This window comes from Carettochelys insculpta, chromosome 21 (assembly GCF_033958435.1).
Source record: "Carettochelys insculpta isolate YL-2023 chromosome 21, ASM3395843v1, whole genome shotgun sequence".
In the NCBI taxonomy this organism is placed as follows: Eukaryota; Metazoa; Chordata; order Testudines; family Carettochelyidae; genus Carettochelys; species Carettochelys insculpta.
The window spans coordinates 2,075,392-2,099,531 of record NC_134157.1 but is presented as its reverse complement, the minus strand read 5'-3'; the positions used below and the strand labels follow the sequence as shown (position 1 = coordinate 2,099,531).

General features: G+C 56.3%; 1 protein-coding gene across 1 annotated transcript in view; it reads left to right on the top strand.

Annotated features, from left to right (window-relative positions):
- The first annotated feature begins 3,812 nt into the window (after positions 1 to 3,812).
- Positions 3,813 to 24,140, top strand: part of ENTPD2 (ectonucleoside triphosphate diphosphohydrolase 2) — a 39,290-nt gene continuing 18,962 nt past the window's right edge. Inside the window, exon 1 of the mRNA XM_075015268.1 lies at positions 3,813 to 4,213. Within this exon, the coding sequence (XP_074871369.1) occupies positions 4,103 to 4,213 (111 nt within the window). The 5' untranslated portion in view covers positions 3,813 to 4,102. The remainder of the gene's footprint in view (positions 4,214 to 24,140) is intronic.

Genomic DNA, 24,140 nt, shown 5'->3' with positions numbered 1-24,140 from the left:
GCAGAGACTTGCATGACTGTCCCTCTGTCACTGAAATGTCAGTTACCCCAGGCTCTCTGGACAAGTCGTTCTCAGTCTCCATGTGGCTGGAGGCCAAGCTGGCCGAGACAGCCTCTGGTCTGGGATTGACCGTGCGTGTCTCTGGGCGCTGGACACGGAGAGCTATTGTCTGCCAGAACAATGGTGGGCTGAGGCCGCCCCATCGCTCTCAAGGAGCCAATTCCGTTCATGAGCCGGCTCAGCGGGAGCTTGCTAGGTGCGGATGGGAAGTCCTTCTGTTTATGCAGAATTCGGTGAAGCCGGGCTGTGTCCCCAGCGGGGGAGGGGATGGCTGCCGAGCTCAGGGAATCAGAATGGCAATTGATGGGAATTGCCATAATTAGCGGCTTCATTAGCTGACGCCAGAACAGAAACTGGGGGGGGGTGGGGAGAGAGGGTTGTCAACCCCTTCCATGCTCCCTTGGCATGGGAGATCCAGGCCTGTGCGACTCTCAGCTAAGTCCCTGGGGCCAGTTCAGCCCTGGCCATGGCCGCACAGGAGGCGGCAGTGTAACATGCTAGGGATCACCCTTCCGGTGCCGATGGAGGCCACTGTGCACGTGACTCTGTCAAATTTTGCTCCGTCACCAAGAGGCACTTTCTCCAGCCCCAGGTGCATTCCCACACAAGTTGCTTTCTCCCGTTCAGGACTCCACTTCACCAGTCTAGGACTGATTGTGGATGGGTGGGCCTTGCGCGTCCTCCTGGTAACTCCTTCCCTCTGCAGGGCAGCAAGTGTACCAGTGGGAGCTACAGTGCTGGTGCTCAGGGCAGGGGCAGTGAGGGGAAGCCCCCAGGCCTGCCCTGCCCCTGGGGTGCAGACATGAGCGCTGCTTCTGGGAGCTCTGTGGAGCCAAGGAAGGCAGTGAGCCCAGGGCCCCTGCTGTACCACCAACGGGACTGCTAGTGACCCGCCTGGAAGACCTTTACTGAGTCAAGCAAAGAGCTGCTGTCTGGAAGGGTGATGTTGGGTCCTAAACTGACCAGAATACATTTCTCTAGCGATAGAACCGCCCTATAGGAGGCAGTAGGGCAGAGATTCACAGGGGGCTCTGAGCATGGGCCTGGTGTAATACCTAAAACCGGGTAACAAATAATTTGGGGAAAATTCAGCTTTGGTGACCTTGACTCATGTGGCAGATGTGTGTCAGTTTCACTGGGCTTTGTGCTGGAAAACAAAACCAATGTCTGACATTTTCACTAACCTTTCACTTTGTCAACATGAAACGACTTTTAGTTGCAAAGTCTCTTTTGATTTTACGATTTAAAGGCCATTCATCACTGAAATTGAACATTTAATTTTGGATCAAACCAAACTTTTCATTCAGCCCAAAATGTTTTTTTTCCTCTTTGATTTGTTGAAAAGTTTTTAATTTTTTGGTTCAACAGTGATGAATTTTTTCCCCAGTTTTCTGGAATGGTCAGGGAACAAAAAAACGAGACAAAAAACAAACAAAAAAAAGCACTGTTATTTGCACAACTCTGTGAGAACTGCATTAAAATAAAGTAGACACATTTAAGCACATCAATAAGTATGTGCTGAAGTGCTTTGCAAAACTGGGACCTAAGTGCATAGATGGCACAATGATGGAAACGATGCAGGAACCTTGTAGAGATATTAATGCAGAGGGCCAGGAGCCTAGCAAAGTAATGGGAGGTTTCAGCCATGGAAAAAATGATTGGCTGAAAACCCAATGCATTTTGCAAGCTCCTGGATGCTGCTTGAGCCTTCAGTATACAAAATGAGGCTCCCGGTTGGCATTTTATAGGTTCCTTACTTTGCTGTAGTTCTTTGTTCTCTGCAGGCAAGCTTTTAAAATGGCCTGGTTTGGAGCCAGGTGTCTTAACCTTTGCCTGGGCTGGTAACGTGCACAGTGAGTGCACAAGATTATTGCCTTGTAACTTTTGTAAAGATATTCAAGATACAAGACGCCTCTTTCAAAGCCGACCTCTGACCCACTTCACTGTTCGGTGCGTCGATGACTTATCAGCCATGACTTGCCTGCTCCACTGCTCCTCCAGCCCACCTGCCAGAGTAGACAAACGGGGTCCTCAACCCAGCCACAAAAGTGCTCCTGGCGCTGACAGTTTCCAGCCATTTTTACCCATATGTTCTAGGGTTCCAGGCCAGAAGGGACCTTGTGATCTAGTCTGATCCCCGGATAGCCCAGCCCAGAGCCCTGCCTGACAGTAGTTTCTAAAGCTGATCTTTTACAAACACTTCCACTCCATTTAAAAGCAGACAGTGCTGGAGAACCCACTCCAACCAGGGCCGTCCTGTCCATGGCATAGTTTGGGTTAGTTGCCTTGAGGGTCTCATCTTTGGGGGTCCCAGTCTCTCTCCCACAAGCCCTGTCCCCTGCGTGATGCCACCCAGGGACTAGCAGGGGCCCTGGTGCTGGCAGCCGGGGTCATCCCCCTACAGTCACAACAGCAGAAATGGGAAGTGGAGCTACACTGCCCCATCCCCTTCTGGTTCTCCAGCTCACACCACTGGTGAATGCGGCGGAGGGGGAGAACCCTGCAGCCTGCAGCCGACTCTCCCCAATTACTCCCCTGCATCATTACTGGGGGAGGTGGCTTGTGGGAGGGGTGGAGCTGCCCCCTGCACGCCCTGGCTGTGGGGAGCTGAGTGGGCTGGGGCCAGGTCTCTCTGCCAATGAGCATGGGAGGGCACCCGACCCCCAACAGTGTCCTCGGCGCCGTGGGGCCATCCAAAAAGCAGGGCCGGGGCGGTTGGACAAGCCTTCCCGAGGGCAGGACTGCTCTGCCTGCCAGCCGCTGGTCCCTTGCCCTTCTCTGCGGCATTTTGGGGAGCACGTGGCCCTTCTACCACCTCCCCCGCTGCACGCGGGTCGAGGACCTATGGGCCTGTGGACCCTGATCCCATCCAGCCTGGACCGACAGAGGCACAGACCTTCCGGAACCCTTCCCTTCCTAGGTGCGTCCCTGGCCCAGCACCTCAGTCTCGTCTTCTGACCCTCCCCCGGGCGCTGCAGCGTTGGCTTCGCTCCTTACAGTCACTGCAATGCACCCACCTCTGACGCTGCGTGGGGGGCAGAGGGCAGCCTGTGTCCCTCGGGTGACTCCACCTCTTAAGGCTGCAGCCTTCACACCCCATGGACTTCCCAAGGCTGGGCCTGGCAGTGGCCCCAGGAGAGCGCCAGCTGAGGTGCAGGAGCTCAGACCGACCGGGCCCCCCCATGGTTACATCCGGTGGGTGCAGCACAGGTCTCCCACCTTCACCAGCAGTAACCAGTCACTGGAGAGGTCACTGCCGGGGGGGTGACCTGGCCCTGCTGGCTCTGATCCAGCGAGGCCCCGGAGAGTCACGACACAGCTGCCCCAGCCCCGGGGCAAGCCCTGCTGAGCAGGGCCCCAGGGAGGCTCCAGGCAGGCGCTCAGGGCCCCGCTGGCTGCAGTGATCCCGCCGCCCGCGCACAGGTAGCAAGTGCTGAACCACCGGCGGCTCCAGCCTGGCGACACCGGCGCAGGGTGCAGCGATCCCGGGAGGCCCCTCCCCTGTTACACCGCACGGGCTCTTCCGGAGCTGTGTCGCTTGCCAGACCCTGGGCCCGAGAGGCGGTGGCCTTGTCGGGTGCCAGCCGGGGGGGCACTCTAAGCGCGCGCTGCTCCCCCCCCCGTGGCCTTGCATCCCCGTGCAGCCGGCAGGGGGGCCAGGGCGTCGGCCGGCGCTCAGCCCACGTGTGCACGGCCCCGCCCGGCGCGGCGCTGACCGCCTCCCTGGCCGGAGGAGCGGGCGCCCGGGCAAGCCGCGGGGCAGACGGCGCTTTGCAGGAACCGGCCCCGCACCTCTGCCCGGGGCTGGGGCTGGAGCTGGAGCTGGGGCGGGCGGCGGCGCCGGGGAGCGCAGCGGGCGCCAGGCGCAGCCAGGGGGCGCACCCAGGGCTGGAAGCTGCAGCCGACCCCAGGCTGCCCCCCGGCCCCGCCTCGCCACCTGCGCCCCCCCCCCCCGCAGCGCCCGGGCTCCGGGCCCGTCCCACCCCCGGGCGGCGCCAGCGGGGAGGGGCCCGGCCGGCCGGCGGCAGCGGCGCCCGCAGCCATGGCCAGGAAGGTGATCGCGGGGCTGGTGCTGCTCTGCCTCCTGGGCGCGGTGGGGGTCCTGCTGCTGTGCCTGCGCGCCAGGGACCTGCGGGAGCCGCCGGCCTTCCAGGTGAGCGGGGCCGAGCCGGGCAGGGATGCTGGCTCGGGGCTGGCCCGGCGGGTCCCCGCGGCGCCCGGCTGCGCTCCGTGCCGAGCCCCGAGCCCCGCCGGCCGCCCAAGAGTGCCCGGGGGCGGGGAGACCCGGCGCCGTCCCCCTGGCGATCTCCTGGGGCGGCAGAGGCGGCGGGAGCCGCTGGTGCCCTGAGCTCAGCGGGAGCCGGACTGGGGCGCCCCGGCCGCAGGACACGGGGTGGGGGGGGGGGCTTGTGCAGCCTCTAGATCTTTGTCCTGCAAACACTCAAACCTGAAAAGGTCCAGCCGGCCTCCGACCAGCCCCCACTCCCGCCCCCCAACCAGGCCCCGCGCCCCCCGGCCCAGCCCCCCAACCAGCCCCCACTCCCGGCCCATCCCAGCCCCCCTTGGCTCCCTCACCCCCCCCCCCGGCCCGGCCACCCCTCCCAGCCCAGCCACCTCCCCCCCCCCGGTTCATCCCCTGCCCCCGGCTCAGCCTGCCCGGACCCATCTTTCTCCTCCACGGCTCATCCCCTCCTGGTCCATCCGCCCTGACCCATCTCCCCCCCGAGTCCATCCACGGCTCCGCTTGGCCGCCCCCAGCTTTCAGGCCGGCGCCTTGTCAGTGTTTGGAGGAACAATCTAGGAGTGGGGAGAAGGCAGGTCCCCGGTGTGGAACAGGGGGTTAGTCTGCCCCAGCTCCCACCCCCAGCAGGCTTCGCTGGACACGCCGCCTGCCCCGGCCGGGTCCCATGTCCCTTGGCTTTGCTCAGAGTTTGTTACCCCTCAGTAGCCCAGATCAGTTCTTCCTACACCTGCTGAGAGAGGCCCACCGGCTTCCCCCAGACATGTGCAAACACCGCTGGGCCAGATTCTCAGCTGGAGTAAGCCCTACTAATGCCACCAGTCAATGAAGAGATGCTGCCTTACACCTGGCCCACATTCACCCTCCACCCTGTGGCTGGAAGGACAGGCCTCCTGCTGGGTCCCTCACTGGGCCTTTTCCCCTTAACAAAGGGCACTAACGATAATAAAAATGCAGGTTGAGCCTCCCTTGCCCAGCACCCTGGGGACCTGAGTGGTGCTGGGCGAGAGAATTTGCCGGACCACGGGTGGTCAATATCGTCCGCAGTGTTACGGACACTTTCGCTGCTCGCTGGGCACTCAGAAGACATTTCGGGGTAAATTACAGCTAAATACCAGCACTGAGCACGGGGGCTGCAAACAAACTTTGCGAGGCTGCAAGGAAAGTTGGCCACGCCCCTGAGAAGTGTTTTCCAGCTAACTGAGCTCATGCCAGAGTGTGGGTGTTTGCCGGATGAGAGAGGTTCCACCTGTGTTTTGTTTGGCAGCCAGGGCTTCGGGGAAGCTTTTCGGAGGTTTCTGCACTCTTAGTGACTGTGGGTTTCTGAGCACTGCTGGGGTGTGGTGATGCTCGTGGCTTTTCAGACCAGCTCCACCTTGCCTTGTGCACCTCCCAACAGCAAAGGGAATCAGTGCCCAGGGAACGTAGGATCGGGTCCGCAGACAGCACCTCACTCTGCCTGGTGGTGCTCCTTCTCAGGAGGCGTGAGGATTAAGGCAGGGCTTTGGAGAGCCACAGGCAAGACTCTAGGCGCTGTGCTCTCCCTGAGTGGAACAAGCACCCACGGGCTCCGCTGATGGGTGAGCGGAGCTGCTGGTAAACTCTGCGACCTAGGGGTTGCGTCTCTGCTTCTGTACACCTCCTCTCGCGTGTGCGCGTGGCCAGGGGATCACACCGCTAGCTCAGAGCGGAGATGCAGCCGACGCAGGATTTTCAATGCTAAGTCCCATTGTTAATACTGACCTGGTGCTTAGGGTAACTCCCCCCACCCTAGGCCCTTAGGCACCAAATTCCCAGTGATTTTCAAGAAGCAAACTTCCAGGGGCCAGGCTTTCAAAGCTAGTCAGGAGCCCGGACTTGCAGAGGGGTGCCCAGGCGGGACTGCCGAAGCACCTTGATCTCATGAGGTGCCTAAATAGCTTTGGAAATCTGGCCCCCGGTTGCTTTTGAAAATGGCTCCTAAGTCACTTGGGTGCTTCCGAAAACGTTATTTTGCAACTAGTGTTGAGTCAGGGCTGTGCCATGGGGTGGGGAGACCTGGAGTCACCATAGAGAGGCTTGCTGGGGAAGGGCTCTGACCTGGCTTTTGCTACAGAGGTACCAAAGATGCCAAGCTGGGTCCTGTGTCCCTCAGAGGCAAAGGTGCAGGATAGGGCCCAGCATTTGGCGGAAGAGACCATCTGTCATCTTGTCCCGGCTGCAAGTCAGGGCATGGTGGGGGGCAGTGGGAGGAGAGAGCTGCCTGCGGGGGGCCCTGGTGATGCACGTTGAAGCATTTGGCAGGCAGGGCCAGTGCTTAGCTCCGCATGCACAGACTGTGCTCTGGCTGCTGGCCAGGGAAGCGATGAGCAATGGAACGTGCCAGGACGCGTGGCCCGACCTGGGAAGTGCAGCTTGGCCTTGTCGCATCTGCTCCTTGTCAAGCTTTCCCCCCTCACCACTGCACTGGGGATCGGCCAAGCGCCCCGCACCCCGGTACTCCGAGCCCCTTTGCCAGGAGCGGGCTGGGTGCCACGGTCCTGCCCGTACAAACTGTGGTTCCTCTGGCAGCTGCTTCTGTGGAGGAGCTGCGTACCCATGGTAGCGCCGTATCTGCTGCCTCTCGGCTTGGTTAGGGACAGAAGCTTCAAGGCCAGGCCTGCATCTCTGGCTGCCCCAGGTGGCGCTGGCACCAAGCTGTGCTCAAAGACAGCACAAGCTCAGATGGGGCCTGTGATGGGGAGAGACCATCTTCCACAACCAGCAGGGAGGCCCCTTCCTCCAGGGAAATCAATTCCTGTCTGTGCCCTCCAGTTGCTGCCTGGTGCTTTCGGCCGTCCCAGTGGGAAGGGGAGCTGGCAGCCAGTTGGCTAAGCTGATGTCTGCACCAGGACAGCTGAGCTGGCGTGATCCCGGAGGGGAAGCTCCATGTCCTGCAGTGCCCACCACGCCCTTCACCCCAACTGCCTTTGTGATTGCGCTGCAGTGCGGCATTGGCAGAGCAGGAGCCGTGGCTGGCCTTTGTGGTCGCCGCCTCCTTAGCCCTGCACACGCATCCCTGGGGCAACCCTCCCCACCTCCCTGCCATCCCAGCCGGTTGGAGTGGCACTGGCATCCTGCTCCACGCCTTGCTGTGGCCCAGGCGCAGCATCACTGCAAGTAGAGTGTCGGCGTGCTGAGACCCTGCGTGCACAGCAGCCAGCCCCCGCTTGCTGCACCGCTCCTGGGCTGGTCGCAGCCAGTGTCCTTGGGAAGTTAGGAGCATTGCAGCTGCTTGACTGGAGCTGCTCCACCTAAAGCCCTCCCCCGATGCACTGCTGGGCTATTGGAAAGTCCCCCCCTGGCTCCGAGCACGCCCTGGTGTGTGCCTGGAAAGGTGCGTGGGCGCATCGGGGCCCTGTTCTGTGGGGGGTGAGTGTCAGTGTGGGTGTGGTTAGAACGTGGGGGGAGAGGAAGTGGGGGAGGGAAATGTGAGTGGATGTGCGGTGAGCCAGCCTCCGAGCTGGGCCCAGTGACACACGCAGGCAGGGAACCAAAGGGCTGTTGCTGCAGCAGAAACCAGCTGGTTAAAGAACAAGGTCAGAGCTTGGCCTGAAGCTCGCTCGCGCTTGCGTTCTGCGTGTCCAGTGGAGGTGCAGTGGGGCCAGCAGGAGCGCATATGCCAGCAGCATGCTGGTGGTGGTGGTGGGGAGTCATTCTCCAGGCCCATCCAACCTCCTGGGAGTTTGCTGTGAGGGGTGGGCCCCATCCAAACTTGGGCCTGGACTGAGACATGGGGCTTGTCCAGAGGTTAAGCATGTCCTGGTTCTTAATCTCAGATGCATGAAATGTCACTCTGAAATGCTTCCAGCTGTTCTGTGTCCTGCCGTGACGCAATGGCCGTGTGGGGCTCTGCCCAGAGGTTCCTCTCCAGGCTCAGACTTCAGAGAGCCCAGCTGGTGGAGCTGAGAATGAGCCGAATTTTTACCCCTTCCAGGGAAGAGAGGAACTCTCCCGACTTCAGCTGAGCTGCAGCGAAGACCTTGGTGGCAGGAGGAAGATGGAGGGGGCAGGCCTCAGAGTGGAGGGAGGAAACTTGACTTGGCAGGAGCCTGTTGGTGGCCGTGGCACAGGGCTGGAACTGGGGGCACTGCTGCACCCCCAGCTTGACCTGGGTTCCATCAGACACAGGACTCGCGGAGTAGGCCAAAGGCTCTCAGTGCCCCCACTGCATGAACTGTCCCAGCACCAGTGGCTGATAGGGACTGGAGACAGCTCAGTTCTGAAGAACCTCAAGTGTCAACCTGCTGCCTATAGCAGCCCCCATAGCCTGGAGGGGCTCAGCTCCAGGGTGTGGAGGCAGCGCAGGGCTGAGGGGGACAGGGATGTAGCTTGTGCCTGAGATGTCTCTCTCTAGGAATATCACTTGTGTTTAATCCCTGGGGCCCCACGTCCCTTTGGTGGCCTTTCACACTGCTTGTGGACAATCATTGGCAGCAGAAGTGAGGAATTTGGCCTTCGTAAAGCCAGGCGGGGCCTGCTGATCACTGTCGGCTTGCAGGGCCCAGGCCTTCAGCCCACAACGCTCGCCTAGAGCTGGACACCTTGCGACTGTGCTGCCATGGCCTGGAGCCTGGCGTGAGCGAAAGGGGGATGTCCCATGTTGCAGGGGCTAACCGCCGTCCCTTTTCACGCTCTGCCTCTCAGTGCCGCTTTGCTTGACTTCAGTCCTGCTGGGCGGCCGCACGTGCGTGTGCCCCTGGTGGGTACACACTTGGGGAGGAGAACTCCAGTTTAAAATGTGTGTCTGCAACTTGTGAGAGGCTGGTGGGCAGGTGAACGCCTGGGACCAGCACGTGGTGCTGTTTGGCCCAGGTCTGGTGGAAGGGCCACCCTCGTTCACCTGAGGGACTGTGTAACACTGACTGGGGGAGGGGCTCCACAGAGCTCTTTCCGGGTGCGCCCCACGGCTCTCACCTACAACATGGGCAGCTGGCCCCACCGAAGGAGGTGGAGGAGGAAGGAGGTGGCTGGTGCCCTCATCCTGAGTTACAACAGGGAGGGTTCAAATCCCATTTACGTCACAAGTGGGTCTTGTGAGCTCCGAGCCCCTGGTGCGCGTCTGTTCTCTGCGAACGGTCTCCGCTCAGGCAGAGGTGTCCCCGAACACACAGCCCCGCTGTGGGAAAGGTGTGACGCCACCGAGGGCAGCGGGGAGTTAACGGAACGCATTCTGCAGGAAGCACCTTAGAACGCCCCGAATGTGGAAGTTGCAGCGTGAAAACCAAGGTCTATTCTGCAAAGGCTCCAGCCCTGCTCTGACCACGTTTAAACCGAGCTCTGTTACAGCTGACAGCCCCGTTTCCTCTCGCTCTGCACGGGCGAGGTGGAGCTCGCAGCCGTGTAACAGCTGCCGATGGTTGGCTCGTCGCTGATGTGCGTCAGAGTGTGCAATGCAATTCCGCAAAGCCGTCTCCTGACCGGAATCCCGAGCCCGCATGGTCTTTCTGAGACCCAGCGGTTGCAGTGAAGGATGCCTGGTGTCTGAGGCCTGCAGACCGGCCTTGCTGGGCTTGTGTGTGACTCTGCCCTGAAGCTGGGGAGTGTTGGTGGCAGGTCCCTAGGAAGCAAGAATTCCAGCCTGGACATCTTTCTCCTTCTGCCTTATCAAAACACAGCAAGCAGCCCTGTCACACCTCAAGGACTTACAATGTTCTTTATTAAGTAATGGCCCTAATAAATATTGTTAGCCTTTAGATAAGAGTGTTAGTCCCTGAGGTGTGACAGGGCTGCTTGCTGGTTTGTGAAGATACAGACTAACACAGCTGCCCCTCTGAGACTGTTCTTCAGACTTGTCCTTATGCCTCTCCCCCTCCCACTGGCTCCCCCAGAGAACTGATCCCGAGTGACAGAAGCTGAGGGACGAGCACAGGCATGTCCAGCCTGTGGCCCGCACGCGGCCCGGGACAGCTAGTAATGCAGCCCCACACGATCGTAAACTTTTAACAATATTATGTGACTTATATACATTAACTATATTATATATTTTATATGCGGCCCAAGACAATTCCTCTTCACTCAGTGTGGCCCAGGCAAGCCAAAAGGTTGGACACCCATGGACGAGACCCTGACTCTGCTACAAACTCGCAAATAATTTCGTTTCTCCTTGCCTCAGTTTCCCCACCTGCAAATGGGGAGGCTCCAGGCTTGTAGGAGCCCCAAGCTCTGCAAAGGCTCTGCACTCAATGCATGCAGGCAAGTCAGGCCTCCTCACTGAAATGCTCCATGGCTCTGCCATGGTCTCACGCTCTGGCTGTAGACCCTTGGGCCATTGGTTAGCCAGTCTCTTAAAACTGGGCATCTTGACTAGATCTAACTTGGGCTGCACTTGAACCAAAAACCTAAAGCCATAACCCACTGCGCCCCTCAGCCTGCCTGGAGGGGCCACAGTCATCTCCCCAGCTGGGGACAGATTGGCAGAAGGGACAGAGATCTGTGCAAATTAGGGTTATTTCCCTCTGCAGGGGCTCTTTCTGTGGCTGGCCCCCAAACCTGCCTGCCTCCTGACCTGTGTTTCTCTCGGCTAATCCCACCCCCACAGTACGTGCCTGTCTCCCTGAGGCTCCCTGCCTCCATCCCTGTGGTGGTGTGTATGGTGGGAAGGCTACAGGCAGTAGCTGGCTTTAAGCCCCAGCTTAGTGGCCCCAGAAGCTTATCCAGCAGCTGGGTGCACTCACCTGAGAGCATCCAGCCTCTGATTCGCGCAAGCCTGGCTGAAGGGTGCAGCTGTCGCAGAGGGGCGGAGATAGGACTGGTAGAGCCTGGCTTCTGCTCCACGGAGGGACATAACAAGCAAGGCCTTCCCCCAGGAGCAGCGGTGAGCACGGGGCAGTAAGGTGGCCTGGCTGGCTGGGGAGTGCGGCTCCCATGTGCACAGAGCAGCCCGGCTGTACCTGCCTGACGGGCCGTGGGTACTGACCTGAACCCTACTGGGCCGGGGGGGTTTCCACTCTGCGTTTAGAGGAAAGCTCCTGGGTGTCTGTCCTGTCCTGCTGTCCCGTGTCCATTGCAGAAGTGCTGCGGCTTGGCCTTTGCAGGCAGAGCAAGCACTGGGGTTGGGCGGGGTGTGGGGAGAGGTACTTCCTTTTGTCGATTTTAATGCTGATGTCTGTTAACATCAGCGGTTCCAGAGCCTGCTGCGCAACAGGCTCCCCGGGCCTGGGTTCAACGTTCTCGAGCACGTTGTCGCTTAACTCACCTCACAAGTGGCCTTGCTGTGCCTAGCCCAGGTGCAAGATTCTGCACCCTTCCCTGTCCCCCGGCTACTGTCACCCTACAGCGCTTGCTGCAGTCGGCTCAGCTCAACGCTCCAGTCCCCAGTCCAGTGAGGAGTGAGCCTGTGGCACAAAGGGTCAGAAAATGCCTCTGACCAGACTGCAGGAGAGCGAGTGTGTGTGTGTGGGGGCACTGACCACAGAAAAGTAAAAAGCGCAACACACACAGACCCTCGCTGATGTGGCCCTGAGGGAGACACCGAGCTCCCCTCACGCTCCGGCACCTCGGGCAGGGCCGGGGCGGACAAGGAAGGACTGAGGTCCAGGGCTTCCCCAGGCCAGATGAACTCTTCTGGGGGCCCAGGGCGGTACCAAAAGTGGGAGGTTCAGTGTGTGGGAGGGGTGCTGGGGAGCAGGCATGAGATCTGGGTGGGAAGGAGGGCACAGGAACAGGCTAAGGGTGAGAGGTCTGAGCAGGAGGAGGGTGCAGGAGATGGCTGGGCGGGGGAGTCGGCTGCAGGAGCAGGACGGGGGGTGTGAGCAGGAGGAGGGTGCAGGAGATGGCTGGGCGGGGGAGTCGGCTGCAGGAGCAGGACGGGGGGTGTGAGCAGGAGGAGGGTGCAGGAGATGGCTGGGCGGGGGAGTCGGCTGCAGGAGCAGGACGGGGGGTGTGAGCAGGAGGAGGGTGCAGGAGATGGCTGGGCGGGGGAGTCGGCTGCAGGAGCAGGACGGGGGGTGTGAGCAGGAGGAGGGTGCAGGAGATGGCTGGGCGGGGGAGTCGGCTGCAGGAGCAGGACGGGGGGTGTGAGCAGGAGGAGGGTGCAGGAGATGGCTGGGCGGGGGAGTCGGCTGCAGGAGCAGGACGGGGGGGTGTGAGCAGGAGGAGGGTGCAGGAGATGGCTGGGCGGGGGAGTCGGCTGCAGGAGCAGGACGGGGGGTGTGAGCAGGAGGAGGGTGCAGGAGATGGCTGGGCGGGGGAGTTGGCTGCAGGAGCAGGACGGGGGGTGTGAGCAGGAGGATGGTGCAGGAGATGGCTGGGCGGGGGAGTCGGCTGCAGGAGCAGGACGGGGGGTGTGAGCAGGAGGAGCGTGCAGGAGATGGCCTGGTGGGGGAGTTGGCTGCCAGAGAAGGACGGGGGGTCTGGTCAGGAGGAGGGTGCAGGAACAGGGGGGAACCTACATCCACATGGCCCCACTGCTGCCGCCTCCTCCCCCAGCTGGGGGACCAGCAGTGGGGAGAAGAGTTGCCTGGAGAGGGTTTTCTCCTGCGCTCCCAGTCACCCCCCCCACACCCTCTGCTCTGATTGGCTGCAGCGGGTTGGGGGGAGCCAACTGCTGTTCCCCCAGCTGTTGGGGGTGGGCAGGAACGGTGGCTCCGCTTCCAGCCCCCCACCAGGCAGGCAGTCCCTGGGCTGGATCTGGCCCTGTCTTGCCTGACTCTGGCTTTTGGGGTCGGGGCTCCCCACACCTCAGTGGGCCGGAAGCCGGGGAGGGGGGTCTTGAGGCTCAGGGCCTGGCTCCAGGCATGCCGCGGTCCGAGGGCCGGAGGTTCCTCTCCCCTGCAGTGGACCATCTGCCATCCAGCAGGGAGGTGGTTTCTGGGGAGAGAGCCTGAGGCAGGCACTTTGGCCGGTGCTGTAGGGCTGGGTGGCTGGCGGGCTGGGGAGAGGAGCGCTCCATTGGCATCTGCACCCTGGCCGCCTTTGGCAGACACTGAACCCCATTCTCCCCAGCCTGGGAGGGGCAGCTGAGGCCGTGACACTCCTGTTACAGACCCCTTGCTCAGGGCTTACGTCACCCCAGCTGTGACTCACCTCAGCTCAGCCCTGGACCTGCTCTGGGGGGTCATGCACTGGCTGGGGAGGGGTGTGGCGCAGGCCGGAGCTGCGTGGCGCAGAGTGGGAATGGGGCTTTTAATAGAAGAGAAGGAAACAGCAAAAAAGCAAAATGCCTGGGACATATAAAAATGAAACATTTTGCTGTTTTCCCCCCAGAGTCTTGGCAAGAGAGTTTTCCCTGAAGCACTTGGGTGAAGCTGACAGGAGTTCCTGGGAACGTCCATATAGTGGAAACTGCTTTAAAAAAGCTTTGCCCCAAAGGCTTTCACTCAGTTCCCCTCCAGCCTGCCCCACCCCATCTCTGCATATGCCCTTTGGACACATCGTGTGCCTGCGTGCAGCTTCTCTGCGGCTGTTTCAGAAGTGCTGTGCATCATTCTTGTAAAATAAGCCCACTATGAATGTGCTTGAAAGACATCAAAGCCCCAGGTGGGGAGATCCTGGCCCAGGGCATTGGGCAGGTTGCGCCTCAGGAAACCTATTCTTGGCAGTGACTCATCTGAATAGAATCTGGGAGGGCTCCAGGACAGACCTACAAACACACTTTAATTTCACAATGGCTTTGATCAGGCATCAAGGGCTGATTTATCATTCAGAGGAGCAAATGCACACCCTGTTATTGAGCTCTTGCCAATCGGACATCCTGAGCAGGTAGTTCTACTCTGGGCCTTTGTGCAGCAAGTTGCTCCTGGAGAGGAGAGGAGAGGAGAAACCTGCATGATTAAGGACTGTGGAATTTGCCTCTGAGTAATGATTGATGTGGGGGGAGGGATGGTTTAGTAGTTGGCTCATTGGCCTTGTAAACCCAGGATTGTGAGCTCAAGCCCTGGGCTCGGGGAAGTAAAAATAAAAATCCTTTTAATTTATATTTTGCAGGGAGATGAATAGCTCGGTGGTTTGAGCACGGCAGAGCCCAGGGTTGTGAGTTCAGCCCTTGAGGGGGCCATTTAGGGGTCTGGGACAAATAGATTAAAAAAAAAAAGTTGGTGCTTGGCCCTGCTAACAGGGCAGGGGACCGGAATTGATGACCTCCCCAGGTCCCTTCCAGTCCTATGCAATGTGCTGTGTATCTCCGTGTTATGCCTAGTCACTGAATTGACTTACTCCCCCTGTGCAGTCAGAGCTAGAGCTGGGGACTTTGCTGGCTTGAATTGCATTTTCTCTGTATTTGCTCCTGTTTTCCCACGGAGGGGAGCATAAGCCTGGGGCAGGGAGCTGCATTCCGTTAGCTCCCACATCAGCGAATGATTATGTGTATTATGACTGCAGAAACTGATTCACAAGCAGGGTAGTTGGTGATCTCTGCCTAACCCCCTCTTCCATCCTGGGAAGTGTGTGCGTGTATCTGCCTACAAATTCCCTAAAGCCACAATAACACTGCCCCCAGCAAGCAGATTTCAGCAAGGCGCTGGCAACAGCCTGTTTCGTCCCCCTCTACGTCGGGGTTAGTTAGGATCAGTACCAGCCCTTAAGGGTTCAACAGGGGAAGTCTCTCAGGTTAGAAGCACTCTTCCCCTTACGTCTCCATCTGTAGGCCTTGTGGAAGTGGTAACCTAGCAATGGAGTGGCTGCGCCTGGGAAGCATTTGTACTGAGGCTCAGTCCAAGACCATCCGGTGGCCACCTTGTTTAAAACGATTTGAGTCACGTACAGGGTTGACACTCTTCTGAGTCTGCAGCAGTGGTGCTCAATCCTTTTGGCCTTCGGCCCACCCCGCTAAACGGAAACCTTTCCATGGGCCACCAGCCAGCCGCCCAGGGACCAAATGCCTCCACTTAGCTCTAAAAACTGTAACAGGAGGGGTGGATATTTACTCTTCTAGCGTATATCATAGAGATGGAAGAACCCCGAGCATCGTTATAGGTTGGAGACCGACTGGCTCAGCAGCAGTGCAGCGGAAAGGGACCTAGGGGTTATGGTGGATGAGAGGCGGGATATGAGTCAACAGTGTGCCCCTGTAGCCAAGAAGGCTGACAGCATATTAGGGTGCATTAGGAGGAGCATTTCGTGCAGATCTAGAGTAGTTATTCCCCTCTGTTCGGCACTGGTGAGGCCCTGGAATATTGTGTCCAGTGTTGGGCCCCCCAGTACAGGAAGGATGTGGATGTGCTGGAGCAGGTTCAGCAGAGGGCAACAAAAATGATTAAGGGGCTGGAGCACAAGACCTATGAGGAGAGGCTGAGGGATTTGGGCTTATTTAGTTTACAGAAGAGAAGACTGAGGGGTGAGTTAATAGCAGCCTTCAACTTACTGACGGGGAGCTCTAAAGAGGATGGAGAGAAACTGTTTTCAGTGGAGGCAGATGGCAGAACAAGGAACAATGGTCTGGAGTTAGAGAATGAGAAGTGTAGGCTGGATATTAGGAAAAACTCCTTCACCAGGAGGGTTGTAAAGCACTGGAATGCGTTGCCTACAGGGGTGGTGGATTCTTCATCCCTAGAGGTTTTTAAGTTCTGGCTTGACAAACTCCTGGCTGGGATGACTTAGTTGGAGTTCATCCTGCTTGAAGCAGGGGGCTGGACTAGGTGACCTCCTGAGATCCCTTCCAGCCCTAGGATTCTATGATTCTTTGATAGACAGGGAGCCGTGTTAGTCTGTATCTTCATGAAGCAAAGAAGCAGTCCTGTAGAACTTTAAGACTAACAAGTGGGGCTGCATCATCATCATCAAATGACCATGGGCTCAGCGCCCATTGGTGTCTGAAGCCTCTCTCACTATTTCCTTCCATCTTTCCCTGTCCAGTGTGCAGTGGCTTAGTTTCTGTAGACCAGCTCCACACTAATCTACTATATCATCTACCCATTCTCTGTGGGGTCTGCCTCTCATATTCGAATCGTCCATTATGCCAAATACCAGGGTCTTGATTTTTCATTTGTCATTCATTCTACAAATGTGCCTGAATAGTTGTAGCTTCCATTTTATAACCTTCTGCAGCAGGTTTTCTTTCAGCTGTATCTTTCTATGTAATTCCTTATTGGTGACATTCTGCATCCATCCTATTCTCAGAATCTTTCTATAACAACTCCTTTCGAACGCCGATATTCGTCCTTTCAAATCTTCCGTTATCACCCATGTCTCGCATCTGTACAACATGCTGCTGAATACACACGTTTTCAAGATGCTCAGCTTCGTTCCTCAGCTAATCGCTTTGCTTTTCCAGATCTTACCCATCACCTTCAAGCTCGCTCTTGCTTTTGCTGTTCTAGTCGTTATTTCCTTCTTACAGTCTAGATCGTATGTTATGTTGCTCCTGAGATTTGTGAACTTCTCTACATTTTCTAGTTCAGTCCCATCTACTCTGATCTTCCTATTTCCTGACCTCCAAATACCATTGTTTTTGTTTTATCGATGTTCATTCTCAGTCCGTACTGCTTCCCTTCTTCGTTTAGCACCTGCACCGTTCCTCAAACCTCAAGTTGTTAATTCTTTTCCCGTGCACAGATATCCCTTCTACTTCTTCCTTGACCTTGTCCATCGCTCTCTCCAGATGTGCAATGAAGATACTTGGTGATGTTGGATCTTCTCATCTCGTACCTCTACTTGTTTTAAATCATCTTCCCAACTCCCCGCATGTTCTTATCGCTGCCTCCGCATTGTCGTTGATATCCTTCGATAACTGTATCAGTCTGCTCTCCACCTCATGCAACTTCAGCACAGCCCAAGTCACTTTAGCTACGTCTACACATGAAGCCTACATCGAAGTAGCTTATTTCAATGTAGTGACATCGATATAGGCTATTTTGATGAATAACGTCTACATGTCCTCCAGGGCTGGCAACGTCGACGTTCAACATTGACGTTGCGCAGGGGAACGTCTACACGCCAAAGTAGCACACATCGAAATAAGGGTGCCAGGCACAGCTGCAGACAGGGTCACAGGGCGGACTCAACAGCAAGCCGCTCCCTTAAAGGGCCCCTCCCAGACACAGTTGCACTAAACAACACAAGATCCACAGAGCCGACAACTGGTTGCAGACCCTGTGCATGCAGCATGGATCCCCAGCTGCCGCAGCAGCAGCCAGAAGCCCTGGGCTAGGGGCTGCTGCACAGGGTGACCATAGAGCCCCGCAGGGGCTGGAGAGAGAGCGTCTCTCAACCCCTCAGCTGATGGCCGCCATGGCGGACCCCGCTATTTCGATGTTGCGGGACGCGGATCGTCTACACGTGCCCTACTTCGATGTTCAACTTCGAAGTAGGGCGCTATTCCCATCCCCTCATGGGGTTAGTGGCTTCGACATCTCGCCGCCTAACGTCGATGTTAACATCGAAATAGCGCCCAACACGTGTAGCCGTGATGGGTGCTATTTCGAAGTTAGTGCCGCTACTTCGAAGTAGCGTGCACGTGTAGACGCGGCTTTTCTGATCTATACTGTCAAACGCCTTCTGAAAATCAATGAAGCAAGTGTATACGTTCTTGTTCTTCCACCGAGCTTTCTCCGCTATCAGTCTTAGTGCCAATATCTGCTGTGTGGTACTTCTGCCTTTCCTGAGCCCTCCTTGCTCATCCGCTAGATGTTCTTCTATCTGTGATCTTAGTCTCTTCATCAGTATCGTTATCAGCACCTTGCCTAGCTGACTCGTTAGGGCAATTGTTCTGTAGTTCTTGCACTCCAATGCACTTCCTTTCTTGTGTATTGTCACGAGCACGGGTCTTGTCCATTCCTTAGGTGTCTTCCCTTCTTTCCATGCTTTTAAGCTGGCTGCCCCAATTAATAAATTATTTTTAGGTCTTTAAAGTGCTACAGGACTGAGCGTTTGTTTTGTGGGTATCATGTTAGTTTACCAAATTCATTTTAAATAAAATAAAAAAGTATTAATTATGTCCAAAATAAAAAGTTTCAAAAAGGTCTTTATTTGTGGTGGGGGTAGGGAACTTTTGTGGGTTCAGGGGCCCCCACCCATGGAAGAATCAGTCAGGGGCCACACAAAATTCAGAAGCAAAAAAGGAAAAAAAAAACCCACCTTCATTGATGTGGTCCCTGACTTGAGACACGTCACATCCCTCGTGCTACCACCCCATAGAGCAGGAGGGCCAAGACTCATAGCTTCCCACAGGCCACATTGACTCTTCTGGGGTTCCAGGGCTAGGAGATTTTGTGGGTCCCCCAGGCTCTGGGGTGGGGCAAAAAATGAGGGGTTCAGTGTGTGTGAGGGGGCTGCCAGGGAGTGGTAGGGGTGTGGCGTCTGAGCGGAGGATGGGGTGCAAGGTCTGCATGGGGGAAGGGTGCAGGAGGAGGTTGGAGGGTGCAAGGTCTGGGAGCAGGGCTGGCTGCTCCCATTGGCTGCAATTTCAGCCAATTGGAGCAGTATGGAAATTCTCCCGGCAAGCGGTTTCCTGAGCTGCTGGTCCCCAGGCGGGATGAGGGGAAGCAGCAGCAGCACATGGAGCTGGATCCGGCCCACAAGGCTTGGGGACCCCCAGCCGTTACTGGTGCTCAAGCCACATGGGGAGGCTGTGCAGCTGGAGAGCTGGGACAAGCGCCCCACTGCAGTGGGGGGAGGAGCCCCCCACTCACCTGCAAGATGGTCGTGGACCACTGGTGCCTCTCAGACCACACTGGAGAACCACTGACCTGGAGTGTCCCAGTGGCTTCTCCTGATGCTTCTGAGACACTTGCAGGTCACAGGCCCACGATCACTCTGGGCCCTGAGAACATCTCAGGGTGGGGTAAGAGCAGGAGACGTCCCCATGTACAGTGGTGTGTGGGGCCAGGCGCTGTGGGCACTCTGTGGCGACACAAATAGGAAATGTGGAAGAAAGCCTGGCAGCCCTGGGGTAGCTCCTGTGTCAACACAGCAATGGAGCCGAGCTCACCAGCCCTGCTGCTCACACGAGAGCTGCCTGGGATAGGCACTGCTGGGACACTGGGCCCCGCTCAACACGGACTCTCACTGGGTCTCTTGGGAAGCTAGTGCCGTGGGAGCACGGCAGGAACTAGATGGTTTTGAGAGATGTATTTTGAAATCAGTTTCTCAACCCAGCGTGGTTTTGGCAATGCAGGACGCTGCACTCCTTATCTGGGGCACCCAGAGGTAGCTACAGAGAGCCCCTCTGAAGTGCTCGCTTCTCGCTTACTCAGTAAACTCAGAGTCCAAGTGCCCAGCACCTGTAATGCAGGGTTCCCATTGTTCCCAGGCTAGTGGGTAGGCCTGAGACCGGATGCTCCTTGTACTCTGCCTGCAGCACACGCCCATGCAGACCTGCCAGGCTCTCCACTCGCCACCCAGCCCACCGCTTCCTCAAATGAACATGTGCGAGTTGATGGCACAAGGGAGAGATTTCCTGCTCAGCTTCCTGTAGAGGTGAGGTGAGGGTAGTCTTACAGCGAAGCAGCAGGTTTGGATGTGGGGAGAGCTGGGAACTGGCTCTGCCCCAGACTCATCGTATGAACTTGAGTTAGTCACTGCATCCCTGAGCCTCAGTTTCCCCATCTGTAAAATGGGCATGGCATGCTGTCCCTCAGGCAAGCCCTGAAATGCAATGAATGTAAAGCAGTTGGCGCTCCTCGGATGGCAGAGGCTGGAGAAAGGCAGTTGCTAATGATTGCCTGAGGACTTTGGCAGTTGGGTTTATTGCCTGTTGATTACATCTCTAGCATGTGCCTTGGGCTATGTCTACACTACTGATAAATTTGAACGAGTTAAAATCGATTTTGTAATGCTGGGTTTTATAAACTCAAATTTGAGTGCCCTCACCTCCCACAGGCTCCCCACAAAGTCGACTTATTGCTGCCACCAAACATCGACTGTTGCAGCAGTGCATTGTGGAAATCTATCCCACAGGTCCCTCAGCCCCTTAGCATTCTGAGTATTTTCACTGGCGCAGCATGGGAAAAAAATGGCCCGCAAGTGGTTGTGGGTATGTGGTACCATCTTCCCACATTGCACTGCCCTCATTCCCTCCTGGGGGAAGCAAAGGGCCATTTTTCCACGAGGAAGGAAGGAAAAGTAGGGCATCAATGAAGATTGCCAAATTAACTGAAAGTTCTTGCTTCTAGAACTGATTGCTTTCTGTAACTGAATTATCAAAGATTTTACAAAAAGCAGCAGGTGTCTGAGTCTTCTCCACTGGCCCTCCAGCCACTGTCCCCCTCCATTGATCACAGCAACATAGTCCCTGGAAATAATGCCGGAAGAATGCAAAGCCTGAAGAAAGAGCAGGACAGTAAAGGCTTTGAAAAAGGAGATTTTGTGAGGCAGGGTTCTTGGCCTCCCAGTCCATTACACAGCTTCTGTGCCCTGGGATCACCCAGCAGTCTGGGTCTTCTCAGCTGGCCCTCCACCCACACTTCCCTGTGCTAAGGGGGCCAAAGCTTGAAGGAAGAGGATAGAAAAGGTTGGGGAAAAGATTGTTGGCTCCTCACTGTACTGTCCAACACGGGAGATGGGGCTTGCTAAATTTCAGCAAGCGGAGGTGCTCAGATGGGGGGCCAGCCCCGATTGACTATTAGGGTGCTGGACCCCCTCATCCCATGTGGGGAGTTGGGTGGATCAGAGGATGAAGGGTCAGTTGACAGGGTCCCCAAAAATATTTTTTGAGCGTGGGGTCCGTGGCTCGATGGCCAGGTGAAATGGTCCCCCTGGGCAGCAGCAAGCCCTCCAGAATCTTAGCTGCTGGAGGAGACTTCCCCCAGGTGGCAGCAGGCACCTGAAAATCTTTCCCATCCTTGAAGCCCTCACTGCATGCACGCCAGGACATGGTGCTGCCTGGCAGCATTGTTGGCACTGAGCAGCAGACACGTCCTTTTATTGGATTGGGGACTAGCCCACATGAGGTGGTTGGGTGTGGGAAAGACCCTGACTGTGTAGTACCTGTGGGGGATGTAGGGGGGCCCCTGTAAACCACAGAGAAGTTTCTCTGCCTCTCATACAAGCCTGACCCCACGGCTGCAGGCTTTCTGGTGCTGAATTCAAATTCACGGACTTCCTGTAACTTAATTTCTGTGCCTCTGGAGAGCAGCGGAGATGGAAGCAGCCAGAGCAGAGCACTGTGGGGCATTGTGGGATACATACAGGATACCTCTGGAGGCTAAGGAATTCGGTTCAAAGACGGAGCTTCCACATGAGCCTTTATTCGAACTTTTAAATTCGAACTTGCTGCTACACCCAGCCGGGTCTGACGAAGTGGCGATATCGATATTAGCGCTCCCTAAATCAAGCGAATGGTGTTTACAGTGAAGACAAGTCATGTGGTAATATCGAGCTAACTGCCTGAAATTCGGATTTATCTCCCAGTGTAGACGTAGCCTTGCAGGCAGAGGGTTGTCTATGGCAGGACCTGCTGGCTCAGATTCAGGCACTAACTTGCATGTAAACAGCTGTAGGGTGGCAGTCTACACAGCCCCCCATAACAGGAATTCATCGCCCTGTATCCACAGTGACAGTGGCCGGGGCGGCACAGTCTGGGAGGATGGGGTAACCCTGCTCTCTGATGTGGCAGAACTGATTCAGCGCTGCAGAATTCCCTGCCCTGTTCCCATTGCAGGGATCCAGGAGCACAGCTGCTGGGATCTGAGGTTCTGCCTCATAAAACAGGCAGCAGCAGTACTTCCAAACTGTCCAGATTCCAGGCTACAGCAGGTGATGGGCAATCCCTGCGGAAGAGGCAATAGCCTTTCCAGTTACTGTTCAGGGAAGCAAACTGATTTGGGGCTATCTGCTTTGGAAGGAAAGAGCTTTATTCAGGACACTCCAGCAGAGTGGTTCTCAACCAGGGTTATGTGTACCCCCGGCATATGCAGAGGCCTTCCAGGTCATCAACTTTTCTAAAGGTTTGCCTAGTTTTACAATAGGCTACAGAAGAAGCACTTGTGAAGTAAGTACAAATGAAAGTTTCCTGCAGACGATGACTTCTTCGTCCTGGTGTGTGTGCTATACCCTGAGAGATAAGTACAGTATTTGTATTCCACTTCATCTATAATTATATGGTTGTGGTTAGAATGGGAGAGTCAGCGATTTGTCAGTAGCGGCATGGCTGTGACACCTGTGTGTATTTCTCCCTGATTCGGTAAGTGAGATGTTTTCAAGTTGGGTGTAGTTTGGGGGTACGCAAGACAGATCCGGCTCCTGAAAGTAGTCTGCAAAGGTTGGGAGCCACTGGCCTTGCATGTGGCTTGGTATGTAGCTTATTCAGGCTGCTTATCTCTGGGAATGAATTCGTTCTGCTGACAGGTGTGTGCTCATGGTGTGTTACCGTAGTGATGGAGCAGGACCCCATTAGGCTCCTGCACTAAGCTCCCAAGGTCCCAGGTTCTGGGCGTTACACTGGTCACCATGACCGCACCATCACAGCAAGTGTAGACAACCCCTAAGTATAAGACGAGACAAGGGATGGGCACAGACAGAAAGGGGCCTACGAAGAAATAATGAGGCAACGCAGGTAGCAGTGAGCTGTAAACGTTCTCTCTTGCCCGGCTGGGGGCCGTTCCTTTGTTGTGTTACAACATTATAACATATTTAGGCTGTTTCTATTCCAGAAACTATTACAGAAGAGCGTCGCTGTAGTGAAACAATCTGCCACCGGCGCTTAGCTCCATGATTAGCCAATTCTCTCCGAATTTCTTCAGTGCTTGTTACGTTCCAGTGTAGTTCACCTTGAATTAGCTGTACCCTCTTCCCAGCACCCAGCAGGCTGGTTCCCTGGGCATATCCAATGAACAGAAGATTGGCCACACTGGGTCAGACCAAAGGTCCATCCAGCCCAGCATCCTGTGCCTTGACAGCAGCCAATGCCAGGTGCCCAGAGGGAATAAACAAACGGGACCATCAAGTGATTCCTCCCCTATTGCCTGTCCCTATCTTCTGCACAGGACACCATCCTTCTCATCCTGGCTGACAGCCATTAATGGCCCTATCCTCTGTGAACCTGGCCTCCATGCCATCCTCTGGCAGGGAGTTCCACAGGTTAACTACATGCTGTGTGAAGAAATACTTCCTTTTGTTTATTTTAAATCTGCTGCCCATTCATTTCCTTTGGTGACCCCGAGTTCTCATCTCAGGAGGAACAAATAGCACTTCCTTCCTTACTGTCTCCACACTCCTGAGTCACGTCTTTCCAAGCGGGAAAGTCCAACTCTTCTCACTCTTTCCTTGTATGGAAACTGTTCCATACCCCTAATCATTTTGGTTGCTCTTTTCTGTACCCTTTCCAATTCCAGTATATCTTTCTTGAGATAGGATGCCAAGCTCTGCTTGCAGTGTTCAAGCTGTGGGCCTTCCAGATGTGGTCTTCCCATCTCAAAAAAGACATATTGGAATTGGACAGGGTGCAGCACAGGGCAATGCCACTGACTTCACATCTGGTGATGTTATGGACTGAACCAAGCTCTGATTACTGCTCCGAGGGGAGCGTGAGCTGGGTTCTCCCCGGCTTGTGTGTTGGCAGCAGAATTTCTCTACGTTCCAAGGGCTGGGTTCTGCATTGCTCTCTGCAGGGCTAAGTGATGCAGAATCAGGCTGTGGATGCAGCTCTGGATCGTTGCTAGTGCCTGAGCCTCAAAGAACTCAGCCCATCCACGGTGCTGGGACAGTTTGCAGGGCAGGCAGGTAGAAAAAAGGCCTCTTGTAATTTATAAATGGATCCAACTTGATCTGGAATCAACGTGAGCCAATGAACACAGAACCTGGAGTAAAACCGGGCTTGGGAGAGCAAGGGGCTGGTGATGTAATACCGATTCAGGGCATCCCTTTAGCATCCTCTCCAGCGACCTCATGACACTTTGCAGACAGCCCCTGGGAGGCAGCATTCCCATGATGCTGACACGGCAGATGA